This window comes from Symphalangus syndactylus, chromosome 12, assembly GCF_028878055.3.
Source record: "Symphalangus syndactylus isolate Jambi chromosome 12, NHGRI_mSymSyn1-v2.1_pri, whole genome shotgun sequence".
In the NCBI taxonomy this organism is placed as follows: domain Eukaryota; kingdom Metazoa; phylum Chordata; class Mammalia; order Primates; family Hylobatidae; genus Symphalangus; species Symphalangus syndactylus.
Window position 1 is genome coordinate 135497467 of NC_072441.2, and position 17752 is coordinate 135515218.

The 17752-nt window shown below is 52.1% G+C and overlaps 2 protein-coding genes across 3 annotated transcripts; one reads left to right on the forward strand and one right to left on the reverse strand.

The window, feature by feature from the left end:
- The first annotated feature begins 534 nt into the window (after window positions 1-534).
- Window positions 535-7664, forward strand: GUCA2A (guanylate cyclase activator 2A). 2 transcript variants are annotated; one of them, XM_063628201.1, is made up of 3 exons: window positions 535-685; window positions 6743-6950; window positions 7384-7630. In XM_063628201.1, the coding sequence occupies exons 1-3, from the start codon at window positions 617-619 to the stop codon at window positions 7446-7448; spliced, it is 342 nt and encodes a 113-aa protein (XP_063484271.1). In that variant the 5' UTR covers window positions 535-616; the 3' UTR covers window positions 7449-7630. The 2 variants fall into 2 exon arrangements, with proteins under 2 accessions (XP_063484271.1, XP_055111618.1); XM_055255643.1 differs by lacking the exon at window positions 535-685 and adding an exon at window positions 5576-5682 and having other exon boundaries at window positions 7384-7664.
- Window positions 7665-14565: 6901 nt separating this feature from the next.
- GUCA2B (guanylate cyclase activator 2B) lies at window positions 14566-16931 on the reverse strand. Its single transcript, XM_055254612.1, has 3 exons — window positions 16842-16931; window positions 15520-15706; window positions 14566-14851 (listed from the first exon to the last, which is right to left on the reverse strand). Exons 1-3 carry the CDS (start codon window positions 16929-16931, stop codon window positions 14790-14792), a joined length of 339 nt encoding a protein of 112 aa, XP_055110587.1. The 3' UTR covers window positions 14566-14789.
- Between the last annotated feature and the right edge of the window lie 821 nt (window positions 16932-17752).

A 17752-nucleotide genomic window follows, 5' to 3' on the forward strand; every position in this document is an offset into this window, starting at 1 on the left:
TGTGCTTTCCTCTAGGCTGAGGTAGTCCCATGCTTGTGTCCACACTTATGCTTTCTGTTGGTTGGGTACCCTTATGCAGTGCACAACCAATACAACTGTACACAGCACCCCGTATGCACCTTTGGGAAAATTATACTTTCTTAACCTCTCTGAGCCTCTGAGCTTCAGTTTACCCATGTATAAAATAGGGTTATGCAGTTATTTCTTAGGTGTTTCCAGTGCTGTCAGGAGGTTCACATATATTGTAATGTCTGCCTCAGGCAGTTCTGGATTCTTATAGGAACCAGAGATTGTTACACCCTCCAAGACACATTTACAAGCAGGTTGGAGAGCTGTGTATTGTGGACCACACCCCTTTCAAGGTTACACAGATCTGTATTGGAGTCTTCAGGTTCCCACCTGGGCTCTGTTCCAGGCCTTCCTGCTGAGGTTCCATTAGGCCTCTGGGCCTGTGGGAATGGGGGGACTGAGCCTTAATGGTCCCAATTTTACTGTGCACACAGAAGCCATGATAAGATCACCTAGACACAAGAATCAAACATCAGCATCCTCAGAGACCGGAGGGCTGCCCCAACAGCATGGCAGAGCCTCTGCAGCTTCTGGAAGTGGGTGAGGGATGGCGGGGCTTCAGGGAGCGAGACCGGTTTCCACACGTGTAAAGCACTTGGCCAGAGCCTGGCACAGGGTGAGTCTTGCTGCTGTCATTAATGTGATGATCATTACAAACGCTACAACCTGCCTCATTCTTTAAAGACTCAGTGGTACCTACTAAGTGCCAGGACTTGTATGAGTGCCGGGGCCTCAGTCGAGTAGGACAGTCTCTGCTTTCAAGCAGCTCCCAGGGCAGTAGGCTAGACAGACAATTTGCTAAGTTCTGTGATGGGAAAGGTGTAGGAGGCTGGTGGAGCTCAGAGGAGCAGAAATGGTCTTAACTCGGGCTTGCCGGGGCTGGGGTCAGTTTGGAGAGGCTTCCAGAAAAACTGAAATTTGCAATCTGGCTGTTATTGTCTCCATTTTTTAGAGCAGAAACTGAGGCTCAGAAAGGTCATGCAGCGTTTTTCCTCGCTCTGTTGCCCAGGCTGGAGTGTGGTGGTGCAATCTCAGCTCACTGCAACCTCTGCCTCATGGGTTCAAGCAATTCTCCTGCCTCAGCCTCCCGAGTAGCTGGAACTACATGCATGTGCCACCATGCCCGGCTAATTTTTGTATTTTTAGTAGAGACGGGGTTTCACTATGTTGGCCAGGCTGGTCTTGAACTCCTGACCTCGTGATCCACCCGCCTCTGCCTCCCAAAGTGCTGGGATTACAGGCGTGAGCCACCGCGCACCCGGCCGGTGACACTGGATTCTAATACAGGGCTGTCTGGCTCCGAAGCCTGAGCCCTTGAAGCCACAGCACCCCAGGTTTAAGTCCCTCCTTCTGGGTCCCCTCCAGGGAGTCCTTTGGGATCCTGGTTGAATGGAGAGCTCAGAGGGGGCCTGATCACAAAAACCTTGAATGCCAGGCAAGGGAGGCTGGCTTTCTTCCAAAGGGTTTGGGCAGCCACTGATGGGTTTTCAGAGTGGGAGGCAGGCAGGACAGGTGGCATGGCCTGGAAGGCTATTAGGAGCAAGAGTTTGCCAGAAAAGGCAGTCTTGGAGTGTGGGAAACCCAAACAGCCTCAGACCCTCCTCCTACCCATATGGGAAGAATGAGGGATGTGGGGGTGCTGGGGACCAGGGCCTGAGGACTCAGGGTGTGGGCTGGGGTGGGAGGCAGGAAGCTTGGAGTTCAGGGAAGGGCCCAAGATCCAACTTCTAGCAGCTTCAGAGCTGGCTGCAGAGGTCCTGAGCACCCTGGAGGTTCAGATGGGAGGGGGCCTGAACTCACAGCTGGGGCCAGACTAGGCAGAGGGGCTTGGGGAACAAGGGAAGGGGAGTTGGTTCCCATTTCCCAGGGCAGAGGTCAGAGGTGGAGTTGGGTAGAGAGGAGGACCCTAAGGGCCATGGCTTAGGAGTCACTTCCTCTTTCCCACAGTGTGGAGTGATGTCACTCTTGAACCCACTCCATTCCATCCCTGCCTTATAGCAGGCAAGCCTTGGCCAGGGGGACTGTGGGAGAAAGAGGCTCAGGTACGAAAGCCCCTGCCCTTTACTCCCATTCCTGCCACAGCTTGGGAGGGGAAAGACCAAAATGACTCAGAAAAAACAGGTCCTCAGCCTGGTGGCCCCACCTAAGCCCCATCCTTAACTGAAAGTCAAATCCCAACCCAGCTTTAGCGTCACACTTAAGCCAGACCCACCCCCATCATAAACCTAACCCAGCCACACCTCCAATCTCTGCTGCAAACGCAACTCCAATCCCAGTCCTGCCAATGAGCCCCAGCCTAGCCCAAGGCAGCCTCCACGTCAGTTACAAGCACCACAACAGCTCAATCTGGACTGCGCCCTCGGCTCCACACCTAACTCTAATTGACCCCGACACAACCTCAGCTCCATCTCAACCTGACCCGAATCCAAACCTACTTTAGTGTCGCCCGAATTGAGCCCCAATCCCAACCCCGCTCCAGTCTCCGCAAGCCCCGGCTCCAGTCTAGCAAGGACCTCAGCCGCACTCCCGAACTTCTCCCGGTGTTCATCCCCACCCCAGCCTCCGAAACTCCTGCCCCTCACCTTCCCCCCAGCTGCATCCCCCAACATCCTGTTGTTCAGCATCCAAGTCCCACGCCCCGACCCTCAGCCCCATTCCTTCCCCTAACCCCACTCACTCCCACTCCCACTCCCACCTGCACTCAGCGAGGGGACCACTGTGTGGCTGAGCTTGGTGGGCACACACACATGTCCAGGCACGCACACACACCTCAGCGTATACACACACGTCAGCACTCACACACACCTCAGTGTATACACACAAGTCAGCACTCACACCTCAGTGTATACACACACGTCAGCACACACATATCTCAGCACACACGCACCTCAGTGTATACACACGTCAGCACACACACACCTCAGCACACACATGTACCTCAGTGTATACACACACCTCGGCACACACACCTCAGCATACAGACACACCTTAGTGTATACACACATGTCAGCACACACACACGTCAGCACACACACACACCTCAGTGTATACACACACGTCAGCACTCACACACACCTCAGTGTATACACACATGTCAGCACTCACACCTCAGTGTATACACACACGTCAGCACACACATATCTCAGCACACACGCACCTCAGTGTATACACACGTCAGCACACACACACCTCAGCACACACATGTACCTCAGTGTATACACACACCTCGGCACACACACCTCAGCATACAGACACACCTTAGTGTATACACACATGTCAGCACACACACACGTCAGCACACACACACACCTCAGTGTATACACACACGTCAGCACTCACACACACCTCAGTGTATACACACATGTCAGCACTCATACACCACAGCACGTACACGCACCTCAGTGTATACACACACAGCACACACACACACCTCAGTGTATACAAACACGTCAGCACACACACCTCAGTGTATACACACACGTCAGCACACACACACCTCAGCACACACAGCCCACATACGCATCTCAGTGTATACACACACATCAACACTCACACACCTCAGCACACACACACCTCAGCACACACATGCACCTCAGTGTATACACACACCTCGGCACACACACGCACAACACAGCAGACGCATTCAACTCAGCATACACACTCAACTCAGCATACACATACACACCTCAATGCACATACACACACATATCTTAGTGTATATACACACATGAGCATACACACACATACCTCAGTGCACATACACACACCCCAGCAGACACACACCCCAGCAGACACACATCCCAGCAAACACACACACCTCAGTGTACACACACACATGCCTGTGTATATACACACTGACACACACACACCTCGATGTATATATGCACACCTTGCACAGACACAGATACCTTGGTGTACACGGACACACATATACCCCTCAGCATACACACACATACACCTCAGCATATATACACATACACTCCTCAGTGTACACACATGCCTCAGCACACACACACCTTCAGCACAAGCACACATACAAACACACCTTGGCTACACACACCCATCAGGGTATATACAGACACCTTGGCATACACAGACATACACATCTCCGCAGACACACCCCCCCCCTTAACAAACACATACACACGCACACACACGCACTCACCAGAAAGGGGCGGGAAATCCAGCGCAGCTGTGAGGACTGCCCTGGGAGCTGGGCCAGGAGCTCCCTGCCCCTCCCTGAGGGCCTTGTCCCGGCAGTTCCCTCCTGGTCAGGCCCAATTCCCTCTTCAGTGTTGACTCTCCCCACCCAGGAATTCCTGCCCAACCTCCCGCCCTAGGGCTGTCCTGGCATCGGGCCAGGTTGGCTGAGTAGAAAGATGACAATCCCAGGGCTACCCTTTCTCCTGTGTCCTGGGGATTCCTGCTCACAACAGCACACAGTGAATGCATGCTGCGCTGAGGGCGCAGTCTGAATGGGGCGCGGTCACACCCAAGCAATTCCCCAGTGAGATCTGTGGAAAGGGGACTGCATCTGCAGGGGCAAGGGGGGCAGGCGGATTGGGGAGGAGCTCATTCGAGGACACCCTGAGGCTGCTGGGCAGGCATGACAGGATGGAGACCAGCACAGGATGGGGACAGCCTGTGACTCAGACAGGCAGGAGGTCACCAGAGGCGCCAGGGAGGACCAGGAGCTGCAGTGGCTGCTAAAACTAATACGGGAATGGACCTCTGCTGAGCGCCTTCTGTGTGCCAGGCATTGAGCTAAGTGATTTTAAAACCTCACTTGATTCTCGAAACAATAATGCCTACCACATACCTACCCCATGAGGTAGGTATTATATTGGGTTCCCACAGGGGACACAAGGGACAACGAGACTCAGAGAGGGGAAAGCATTGGCCCAAGTTCACATGCCTCACATCTGGGCAGTAGGTGGAACTGAACCCAGGCTGTGCGGAGGGCTTCCTTGAAGTCGCAGCAATCAAACCCAGCCCCTGACTTGCCCTGCAGCCTCCCCCGTGGAATTTCTCACATTTCCCTGAATATTCCAGGCCCGTGTCACCTCCTGGCTGTCCCTTTGGCATGAAATGGCCTTCTGTCCTCAGTCCCTTCTCTGAGAAATCTTTCACCTATTCTCCAGAGCTCAGTCCCCCGTGCAGCCCCGTCACCTCACCCTAATCACCCCACCCTAATCGCCCTGCGTTTCATTGTCGGGCTGGGCCCTCCTCCTCAAGGGCAGGGTCTGCAGGCCCCACACACCAGCACAGGGCAGTCATGAGTGAATGTGCCTTGTTGGTGAATGAATGCAGGACCCAGCCCGGCTGTGGGTCAAAGTAGGTGCTCAGGGAGGGGCCGGGGGGCCCCCCTGCCTGGCTCTTACCTCCTAGGGCTGTCTCGAGCCTTATCTGATAAGGCTGACAGGTGAGCAGATGAGACTGACAAAAGCTTCCGGGTTACTCAGTAACCTACGCTCTTTAAAAGTCCCGCCGCTTCCCCCGGCATCCGGAACAGCCACCCCTCTCTCGGGCACTGCTGCCATGAGTGCCCTCCTGCTCTCCGCACTGTGCCTCCTCGGGGCCTGGGCCGCCTTGACAGGAGGGGTCACCGTGCAGGTGAGTCCTGTGTCCCTACCCTGGCCCAGCAGGCTCCCTGCCCCTAGTGCCCAGGGCTGAGAGCGTAGTCCCCTGAGAGAGTGCCTCCTCTTTGGGGCTGGATTGAGGGTGTGTGTCCGAGGCTTGGCCTTCTTCGAGGAGCTCCCTCTCAGTCCAGCCACACACACACCTTTCCCTTCAACTTTGGAGGAGAAAGAAACCCAGCGGAGGGAAGAGGAATAACCATATGGGGAAGGCGGGGAGTTGGCCAATTTACTGAGTGTCCCATGTGCCAGCTCCTTCCCCAGCCCCTCACTGTGGCCCCACCATCAACCTGGAAGAAAGGGATTATTAGTCCCATTTTACAGAGGGGAAAACTGAGCCTCGCAAAGGTTCTGTAACAGGCCATGGGTACATGGCTGTGGGAAGTGCAAGAGTTGGATTTAAATCCAGACCTTACTCCTCAGTTCCGTGCTCAGCCGAAGCACCCCTGTGGGTCCCAGGAACCACGTGGACACCCTGGAGGTCCTGACAGATGGGTGTGCCTACCAGTGCCAATGTTGGCGACAGGCCAAGCTGGCACCTAGCGGGGCCCTGCTCTCTATCAAAGCCAGATTCCGGGAGGCCTTTTATTGCTTCTCAGACAAAAACCAGGCTGCAGGCTGGAGCTGGGGGCCCAGTAATCAGCCGCACCGCTCTCAGGCAGGGGAAGGACAGCCTGGGCTTGGCCACGTGGAGCTACGATGCCTGGGTGCTGGTCCTTTGCCTCTCCCTAAAAATCAGCACACTGGCTCCTACTCATTAGGCACCTATGGTGTTCCTGGAGCTTCACACCCATTTTCTCCATTCCCCATACAACATGCAGAACTTGCGGGTTCCAGAGTGTCCAGCACCACGGAGCCAAGCCAGGGCGTGGGGCCTGAACTCTGCCCCTCACAGTGCCCTGCAGTGGATCGCCTGGCTCCCATATGCCACGAACACTGCCCGTGAGCACCACTGGGCTGGACCGGGGCCAGCATGGGGGGCACAGCCAGGAAGCAGGCTGCAGCCTGGCCTCATGCTCTGGGCTTGTCTCTTCCAGGATGGAAATTTCTCCTTTTCTCTGGAGTCAGTGAAGAAGCTCAAAGACCTCCAGGAGCCCCAGGAGCCCAGGGTTGGGAAACTAAGGAAATTTGCACCCATCCCTGGTGAACCTGTAGTTCCCATCCTCTGTAGCAACCCGAACTTTCCAGAAGAACTCAAGCCTCTCTGCAAGGAGCCCAATGCCCAGGAGATACTTCAGAGGCTGGGTGAGCAGCCTTCTTCCTCTCTGATTGGTGGGGCTTGGGAATGCTCTGGTAGCACTTGAGGAAGAGATGTGCTCTGATTGGTGGGATTTGGAGGAAGGGCTCAGCTCTGACTGGTGGAACTAGGGAGCTTGGCTCTGACTGGTGGGTCTGTTCCACGCCCACTTCAATTCCAAATTGTAATTGCTGAGGTTTTGGGAACTAAGACCATTCATCTGGTCTTAGTTGCCTCTCTTTCAGGTGGAATCTCTGCTTTGATTGGTTGGTTTGAGTGGTCTGTGTGCCCTGGTTTGGGGCAAAAAGCCCAATAGGTCAGAGTACGGGCCTGCTGAGATTCTCCTGGGGCTGAGTGGTGACATACAAGCTCTGGGCCAAGGGCGGCAGGGGCCTTGCGAGGAAATGCTGGTTCTCACGAGGCTCCATCTCTGTTGTGCAGAGGAAATCGCTGAGGACCCGAGCACATGTGAGATCTGTGCCTACGCTGCCTGTACCGGATGCTAGGGGGGCTTGTCCACTGCCTGCCTCCCCTCTGCAGCAGGGAAGCTCTTTTCTCCTGCAGGAAGGGCCACCCATGATACTCCACTCCCAGCAGCTCAACCTACCCCGGTCCAGTTGGGAGGAGCAGCCTGGGGAGAAACTGGGTGACTGGAGGCCTCGCCCCAACACTGCCCTTCCGTGCCACTCCAACCCCCAGCTAATAAACCAGATTCCAGAGTACTCTGGGTGTTGCCTTCCTTCCTTCCTTCATCCCCTAGTCTACCCTGCCCTGGAAGCTCGGGATGTAACGTACTAAGTGAAGGAACCCACTCTCCCCGCTAAGCTGCTCACTGTCCCTGGGGCTGCCACAGCACAGAGGCGTGGAGAGGATCCAGATCTCCAAACCACTGAGGCAGCGGGTGGTGGGGAGGGTTTGCTTCTCTTTCACATCTCCTGAGGTCACCAAATTCACTGAGCCACATGTGAGTAAGGGAGCCAGTCTGAGCTGGTTTGGAAGACCAATGCAGGCACTTGGCCCACTAGAAGACTGGCACCAAACTCTTGGGTATTCAAGGACTTTGCTCCCACCAGCCATGCTAGTGTGGCCTCCAGCCATGACCACATCCCACACCACACCTCTTGCCGTTTCCTCTGCTGCTGCTCACCTCTCCACTGCCCCTCTTTCCACACTACTGTCCAGGCAAACTCCTACTCAGGCTCCAAGGCTTTCGTTCCATGGCCTCTCCTCAAGACAACTTTCTCAACCCCCCAGGAAGAGTCTCAATGCTTCCATTGTGACCTTGACCTTGGTGCTTTCTGGGCACTGTGATCACCCACAACCCTTGCACAGCTCTGGCCACCCTGTTGTGTAATGACTTCTGTGGGGGAAGTCTGGGGGAGTCTCTCTGACCTCCAGACCCACATAGATAATTGCATGAGGATATAAAACAGGGCAGGGTCCCAGCCACAGCTTTTCCAAGCACTGTGTGATCTTTGGAAAGTCACCTTCCCTCTCTGTGCCTCCACCTCTTCCACTATAAAACTGCGGCACTAATATTTCCTGCCTCCCAGGCTGGGTGAAATAATGCATATAAAGCCCTCAGTTCAGGCCTGACACAAACATAAGAGGAATTCAACAAGTGGTAAAACAAACTAGAGAAAAGGGGATCAGGATCAGGCTGAAAGTGGTTCCGACAGGGTGAGGAGGCAGGATGTGGAAGTGAGGCTTGTTAGCAAAGGTAGAGGCAACAAAAAAAAGAGGAGGCAGAAATCCCAGGGGTCCATCTTGAGGAGTGGGGTGGAGGGGAAGTGTCACAAGGGAGATTCCATGGGCTTCAGAATTCAAAACGTAAGATCTCTTCTAGTTGAGATCAGGAAGGCTTTGTGAAAGGGGAAGGGCAAGTGCATTTGCATCACCTCTTGAGATTTGTACTGGGATGCAGGTAATTTCAAAACCAGTGTGGAAGTAGGGAGAAAGAGGGTGTTGCAGAAGGTAGGAATGGTGCAGAGAGACACAAAGACACTGGAATGGTTCAGTCAGGACAGAGTGGAGCTTGGGAGGGCAGACAGGACTGAGTTTGAGCCTTTCTGTGTCATTTACAAGCTGAGTGTCCCTCTCTGAGGCTTGGTTTCTCATCTGAAAGTGAGGATGATAACAGACCTTACCTCCCAAGGTTGGCAGGGGATTAAGTGAGATGTGTGGTGGAGTAGAATCATTTAATGTCCTAACTCTGGAGCCAGACTCTTTGGGTATAAATCCTGGCTCTATCTTTTACAGCTATGTGCCTTTAGGCAGGGTACCTAGCCTGTTCTCTCCTCAGTTTTCTCATCTGTCAAATGGGAAAGATAAGAATCCATATATCGTAGGGTTGAGTGAAGAGTAAATGAAAAAATGCTGGAAAAACTCTTAAAACTCCACTGGTTTTGAACAACCACTAGGTCAAATAGGAAATCAAAAGGAAAATTGAAAAGTATCTTGAGACAAGTGAAAATGAAAATACAGCATACAAAAGCTTATGGGGTGCAGCAAAAGCAGTTCAAAGAGGGACATTTATAGCAATAAATGCCTACATCAAAAAAGAAGAAAGATTTCATATAAACAACCTATTGTTACACCTCAAGGAACTAAAAAAGAAGAACAAACTAAGCCCAAAGTTAATGAAGAAAAGATCAGAGCAGAAATAATTGAAATAGAAACTAGAAAAACAATAGAAAAGATCAACAAAAGTAAGAGTTGGGTTTTTGAAAAGATAAATAAAATTGCAAAATCTTTAGCTAGACTAAGAAAACGGGAGAAAACTCAAAAGCATTGGAAGCTATCCCTTTAACGTCAGGAACAAGACAGGTGTCCCCATTCTTGCCACTTTTATTCAACATAGTACTGTACTGGAAGTCCTAACCAGAGCAATTAGGCAAGAAAAAGAAATAAAAAAGCATCCAACTTGGAAAGGAAGAAGTTAAATTGTATTTGCAAACGACATCATCTTATGTATAGAAAACTCTAGATATTCTACTAAAAAGCTATTAGAATAAGCAAATTTAGTAAAGCTGCAGATTACAAAATCAACATACAAAAATCAGTAGCATTTCTATAATTAACAGTGAATGATCTGAAAAAGAAATCAAGAAAACAATCCCATTTAAACAGCAACAACAACAACACACATCTTAGGAATAAATTTAACCAGTGATGGAAAAGAATCATACACTAGAAAAACATAAAACATTGATGAAAGAAATTAAACAAGATGCAAATAAATGGAAAGGTATTCCATGTTCATGGACTGGAAGAATTAATATTTTTAAAATGTTTATACTATCCAGAATGATCCACAGATTTAATGCAATCCCATGCAATCCCTATCAAAATTCCAATTTCATTTTTTCACAGAAATAGGAAAAACAATCCTAAATTCCCCAAATAGCCAAAGCAATGTGGAGCAAAAAAGAAAAAGCTGGAAACATCACACTACTTGATCTCAAAATCTACTACAGAGCTGTAGAACAGCATAGTACTGGCACAAAGCAGACAACGAGACTAATGGAACAGAATAGAGAGAGCCCAGAAATAAATCTAGACATTTACAATCTGATCTTTGACAAAAGTGCCAAGATCACACAATGGGGAAGGGACAGTCTCTTTAATAAATGGTATTGGGACATGCAGAAAAATGAAATTAGACACTTATCTAACCTCATGTACAAAAATTAACTCAAAATGGATTAAAGTCTTAAACTTAAGACCTGAAACTGTAAAGCTACTGGAAGAAGGCAGGAGCAGTGGTGAACACCTGTAGTCCCAGCTACTCGGAAGCTTGAGGCAAGAGGATCACTGGAGCCCAGGAATTCGAGGCCAGCCTACACAACACGGTGAGACCTTGCCAAAAACAAACAAACAAACAAAAAGCACCAAAACCCAAAACAAAACAAAATAACAACAACAACAAAAAATGTACGAGAGGAAACATAGAGGAAGACTTCTTGACATTGGTCTTGGCAAAGATTTCTTGCCTATGATCCCAAAACCACAGGCAATAAAACTAAAAATAGACAAAAAGGAGTGCATCAAATTAAACTGCTTCTGCACAGGTAAGGAATGAAAAGAATCTATAGAATGAGACAAAATATTTCAAATGAAACATATGCTAGTGGATTAATATCCAAAATATATACAGAATTCAAACAATTCAATAGCAAGAAAACAAATAACCCAATTTAAAAACAGGCAAAGCAACTGAATAGACATTTTTCTTTTCTTTTTTTTTTTTTTTTTTTTTTGAGACGGAGTCTCGCTCTGTCACCCAGGTTGGAGTGCAGTGGTGTGATCTTGGCTCACTGCAACCTCCGCCTCCCGAGTTCAAGTGATTCTCCTGCCTCAGCCTCCCGAGTAGATGGGATTACAGGCATGTGCCACCATGCCCAGCTAATTTTTGTATTTTTAGTAGAGATGGGGTTTCTCCATGTTGGTCAGGCTTGTCTAGAACTCCTACCTGAGGTGATCCACCCGCCTCGGGCTCCCAAAGTGCTGGGATTACAGTGGTGGGCCACTGCGCCCAGTGACATTTTTCAAAAGAAGACATACAAAAGGCAAGGAGGTATATGAGAAGGTGCTCAACGTCACTAATCAACAGGGAAATGCAAATTAAAATCATGACGAGATATCAGCTCACATCTGTAAGAAGGACTTTTGTCAAAAAAGAAAAAAAAAGATGCTTGCTGAGTATGGTGGCACCCACCTGTATGTAATCCTAGCTACTTGAGAGGCTGAGATGGGAGGATCACTTGAGCATGGGAATTTGAGACCAACCTGGGCAACGTAGCAAGATCCCATCTCAAATAAATAAATAAATAAATACACACACATTAGCAAAAAGAAAGATAACAGGTTTTGGCAAGGGTGTGGAGAAAATGGAACCCTCACACACTGTTGGTGGAAAATAATGTAGCATAGCCATTATGGAAAACGGTATGAAGTTTCCTCAAAAAATTAAAACTAGAAATGCCATAGAATCCAGCAATCCCACTTCTGGGCATATAGCCAAAAATACGAAATCAGTATGTCAAAGAAATATCTGCAGTCTCATATTTATTTTAGCATGATTCGCAATAGTCAAGATATAGAATCAACCAAGGTGTCCATCAACAAATGCATGCATCAAGGAAATGTGATCTATACACAACACAATGAAATACTATTCAGCCGTAAAAAAGAAAAAATCCTGTTGTCTGTGACGAAGTGGATGAAACTGGGGGACATTATGCTAAGTGAAATAACCCAGGCACAGAAAGACAAATCCTACATGATCTCACTGAAATGTGGAATCTAAAAGAGTTGAACTCATAGAAGTAGAGTAGAATAGTGGTTACCAGGGCTTGGGGTTTGGGAGGAAGTGGGGAGATGGTAAAGAAAGAAGAAGGAAAAGAAGAAGCTCCGCCAGGCCCACAGAGAGCAGCTGGTTGATGCTGGTATCATTACTGCTTCTGGGCAGCAGCACGGCCGTGTGGCTGGCACATGGCAGGGCTCAAGACAGTGGCAGTTCTCTTTGCTGTCTCCAGCAGGCAGGTGGGAAGCCAGCATAGCTGCAGGAAGCAGTGGCAGACGAATCTAGATCTAGATAGTGCACGAGCTCCGGTTAGACTTGGTAGGTGGCAGTGTGGAGCCACGGAGGAGTGGGGGCACCATCAGGGTGGTGCTGCGGTGCTCCTCTGGCATGGTGGGCATGGAGGGCCCACAGGACGCAGGGCCAGGAAGGAAGGTCTGGCCTGGCCCAAAGGTAGTGATAAAGGCCCCAGTGAGTGAGGATGGAGGGGTGAGAAATAGGGGCCCAGAGAACTACAGGAGGCATTGCAAAGGCCCTTCACCAGCCTTGCCTGTGGGGTGAGGGCAAGGAGGAATCTGTAGCCTGGGAGATTGCAGGACTCATGAGCAGAACTAAGCAGCTGTCTTGGGCACGCACCCAGGTCTTCGGGAGCTGAGTTCAGATGGCATAGCCCCTTGGCCTCTGACTTTCCTCTTCCCCGGCTGCCTAGGACCAAGGCTTTGGGGGAGCCCACTCTGGAAAGGTCCTGTTCCCAGGAGTTCCCAGCATGGCTCCTGGCCTGAATAAAGGCACTGAGGTTGGCTGCAAGGAAGTGGAGGCTGCACTGGGCCCCTGTCAGCCATCATCAGCTGGAGCAAGGCAGTAATATGGTGGTCAGAGCATGGACCCTGGCCCACATGTCCTGGGAAGGGCCCTGCCTTGTCACTTTGCTTGGTCTATGATCTGGGCTTAGTTTTTCTCTCTGTACCTGACTCTTCTTAGACTGGATGGGGTGATAATAACCGTATCCACTTCATCGGTCTGTTGTGAGGACTCCATTAGTTACCATGAGTGCCAAGTGAGTAGGATAGCGCCTGGGATAGAGCGAACGCTCAATCAACATGGGCTATTATAACTATAATAAGAATAATAATTTTTTTTTTTTTCAATTTTTTTCTGAGACAGGGTCTTGCTCTTGTTGCCCAGGCTGGAGTGCAGTGATGCGATCTCGGCTCACTGCAACCTCCGCCTCCTGGGTTCAAGTGATTCTCTTGCCTCAGCCTCCCAAGTAGCGGGTATTACACGCCTGGCTAATTTTTGTATTTAGTAAAGATGGGGTTTCGCCGTGTTGGCCAGGCTGGTCTCAAACTCCCGACCTCAGTGATCCTCCCACCTTGACCTCCCAAAGTGCTGGGGTTACAGGCATGAGTCACCACGCCCAGCCTACAATTATTATTATTTTTAAAGACAGGGTCTGGCTCTGTTGCCAAGGCTGGAGTGCAGTGGTGTGATGGCAGCTCACTATGGCCTCAACCTCCCAGGTTCAAGTGACCCTCCTGTCTCAGCCTCTTCAGTAGCTGGAACTACAGGCAAGTGCCAACACTTCTGGCTAATTTTCAATTTTTTCATAGAGATGGGATCTCCCTATGTTGCCCAGGTTTGTCTCGAACTCGTGGCCTCAAGCAATCCTCCCATCATGGCCTCCTAAAGTGCTGGAATTACCGGTGTGAGCCACTGTGCCTGGCCTTTATTAATAAATATTAATAAGGAATATTAATAAGGAATATTATTAATATTCCTTAGGCTGCCAGGATGGAGAGAGGGTGGGAAGGCCTCCCAGCTGGAGCTGGCCAGATGGTCCCTGTGGGGCTGGGAAAAGCGGGAGCTTGGGAGTGAGGATGAAGGCCAAGGGCTGATCTTCTCAGGCAGGCCCCAGGCAGAGTCAGCCCTGATTACGGCTTGGGAGGGCATGCTGCTTGAATCTTCCCTCCACTCTCTCCTTCTGTCTCACCTCCTCCCTGCCCCAATCCCACTCCTGGGTCAGGAGCACAGGTGCTCTTGCTCCGAAGCTGGGGAGGCCTGGAGTTCAGCCTGGGGGTCGCCAGGTCTGGCTGGCTCTGTGGCTTCTGAGCTCTGTGATCCTGGATGCCTCATTCCTGCTCTGAGCCTCAGCTGCCTCATATTTGGGATGGGGTTCAGTCAATCAACTCCCCGGGACTTGAAAACTTCAGGAAAATTCCTGCCTGGTATTTTTAGTCCAACCTTTCTCCTCAACCCACACTTCTTCTCCAGAAGCTCCTCCCATGGCTCCTGGGGATGAACAAAGCACACATGGACTCGTGTGTTGTAGAATCTTTATTCAGGAGCTGGGCTGCCTCAGGGGCCTGCCCCTCCAACTTTGTGTCCGATTGCTTTGCACCAGATCCAGCTGCTCAGGCCCTGGAAGGATGGTGATGACCATGGTGGCCAGGGACCCATCTTGAGCATGGACCAGGATGGGAGGCTGCCAGGGTGGTGGGCTGAAGGGCGAGGTGTCCCCGGTGGGCTCAGCGTACCCAGGGCCATCTCAGAGGCAGCCGGTACACGCAACGTTCACACACAGCTCACAGTCGTCGTTAGCGATGGTCTCTGGGCAGGGAGAGAACTGGTCAGCTGACCTGAACCTGGGCCCTCTGTGGCCAGGCAGCAGAAAAGGTCTGCTTGGGAGTGGGCGGCATCTGCCACAGACTGGGAGCAGGAACCTCTAGAGGTGGAGCGAGGGCTTGGGTTCAAGTCCCAGATGCTCTCCTTCCTGGTGGCTACTGGGCAAGTCACTCACACTCCCTGTGCCTGAGATTTCTTGTTTGCTGAATGGACAGAGTCACTGTGAGGAGATAATGCAGGACCGACATGTCCCGGCACACAATAGGTGCTCCGTAAGTGCTGGCTAGTTGCTACATTCTCCTGCCCAGCTCTGCACCATCCCTCAGGTTTCAGCTTGGCTGACACCTCCTCTTGGAAGCCTTTCAGACCCCTGTCCCACCACAGATGTCAGCCAGCTCTCCTCTCTGCTCCATGCAGCAATTGTCTGTTGATGGGTCTGTGCCTGGCGTGGACTAAGGGGATGAAGCAGGTTCCAGGCATGCCTCACTCACAGTGCCCGAACCGGGGAGTCCTGGGAGCCAGCGGGACAGGGCCTGAGTTACTTGAATCTCCCCATCCTCAGCCGCTGGGTGCGTAAGAGAAACAACCCAGGTGGAAGAACCTGGGCGTGGGAGGAGACAGAGCGAGGTTCTACAGGGAGCGGGGGCACTTACTCAGGGTCTTGAAGATGCTGGCAGCCTCCTGCGAGGCGCAGACAGGCTGGAGGTCCTGGGGTAGAGCAGGGTGGTGGCACACGGTGGGCAGGAGGCTCTGGGCCTGCAGGCGGGGGCTGGGTGCCCACTGTGCCTCCAGGTCACTCAGCTTTTTCATGGATTCCAGCTGGACCTGGAAGCCTTGGTACTACAGGCAGGGGAGAGGATATAGGAGCAGATCAAGACCTGGGCCAGGGGCAGGCACTGCCATGACACCCAGGGTCGCTCAAACCCTGCAGATCCTCCGGAGCCTTCCCCGTCTCTATGGGAAGTCCAGGGCCACACTGGAAAGAGCCACTGGGGTGGGAGGTGTGAGGAAGAAGCAGAGAGGCTGTGGAGCACGGTGGTTCAAGGCCTTAGAGACAGACAAGCCCTGGTTCAAATCCCACCTCTGCCCGTGACCGGCTGCCTGTCTGTTCCCCACTCAGCCTCAGCTCCCTCATCTGACATCTCCCATGGGGGCCTGGTACCAGGACACAATCACCAACTGAGTACGCCTGCCTGAGCTGACATGGCAGAGTGATGACAGCCCCAAGTAGCTGGTCTCTGAGGCCAGGGCTATTGGGGAGGCCAAGTCTCCTGCACCCCTCTCTGGGACCCACTTTGTTCTTCCCAAGGAGGCCACGCCCAGAGTCAGGGATGTGACACCCAGGGCCACAGACGTCTCTGCCATGCTGGGCGAGGCCAGCAGCATCCCCTGTGACGTGGCAGACAGGCCCTGCTGTGACGACTTCTGCCAGTCTCCCATGTCCCCTGGAAGGGCACTGGAACCTGCAATCTTCTATCAGGCCTTTGCACATGCTGTGCCCTCGGCCTGGAACAGTTTCCCCATCCTCTGTGTCTGGCAACCTCCTGCTTATCTTGCAATGCCAGCTCAAGGGTTACCTCTCAGGAAAATTATTCTGGAGCCTGTCCTCCTCCATCCACATGTGGGTGAATATACGGAACTGTGGGAGCATAACAGGGGGTCTCCTTCCCTTTCTGGGCTCCTCCTATGCAAGGAGGAGTCTTCTGTTCCACACCCTGACCTCTGTGACCAGCATGGGCCTTCGAGGGGAGCAGTGCTGAATCAGTTTGGTGTTGTCATCGCCATCGTCACAGCCATCAACATCTGGCTGCCCCCACCCACCAGCTGCCTTGGTCCCCGGGCTGTGATGGGTGTTGGGCTGAGCCCCGGGCCCCGTGCTCCCCCAGTGCCCCCTGAATTCCCAGTACACCCTCTCCAGCCTAGCCGCCCGCCGTGGGGCCCTTCAGGCAAAGGGCACACTGGCCAAGGGACTCACCTGGATGTAGACTGACTGTGTGCTCTGCAGCAGCAGCAGGAGGACCACGGCCACTCCTGACAGGAGCCCTGACATAGCCTTGCAGCCCATCGCGCTCCCTGGGTTCCCCCTGCCACTGTCCACCGTCTCCCATCTGTGTCCCTGCCTAGCACCTCCTTATAGGTCAGGCTCCGGAGTCCTGGTCACTCATTAACTGGCCAGCTGGGGTGGGGTTGACAGCTAGCTGGCTCTCTGACAAGCCGGGGCTGGTTCCTAGGAAGGGGGTTGGGGGCGAGGAGGGCAGGAGCCCAGAGTCTATGGGAACACAGTGCTTGAACACCGAGTGCCTACCGTGTGCCGGGCTCTCCATGGGGCCCTTGGAGCACACCATCATCCACTCCTCAAGACACCTGTGTGGGTGTGATGATAGGGAGGCCATTTTACAGACAGGAAAAGTGAGGCTCAGGAGGGAGTGTGGCTTGCCCCAGGTCACGGAGCTAGTTAATGTCAGAGAAGGGGCTCTAGCCAGGTGTCCTTGGCCCAGGTCAGCCCATGGTCCTTTCTCTGGGGGAAGGATACAGACAGACAGGCTGGTCCAGGGCAAAGTGGGCAGACATGGCTGATTTCAGGGTTCTCAAGGCCCCAGTCCCCCAAGACCCACATCTCTCTCACTCCCTCTCCTCAGTACTATTTAACGACCATCCTTCAGACCTGTCCTGGCCCTAGGTTTTGAACCTGCCTCTGCCTGCCATCTCCCACCTGTGCCTGGGTGCTATCGGGCCGTGTTTGACCCATCTCACCTGTCTGTGCTTTCAGAAGCCAATAGCCTAATCCAGCATGGAGGAAAAGGCAGTAGTGTTGGAGGCAGATTGACCCGCATTCAAATCCTAGTCCTACTGCAGCTGTGTGATTTAGGATAAGTCACATCAATT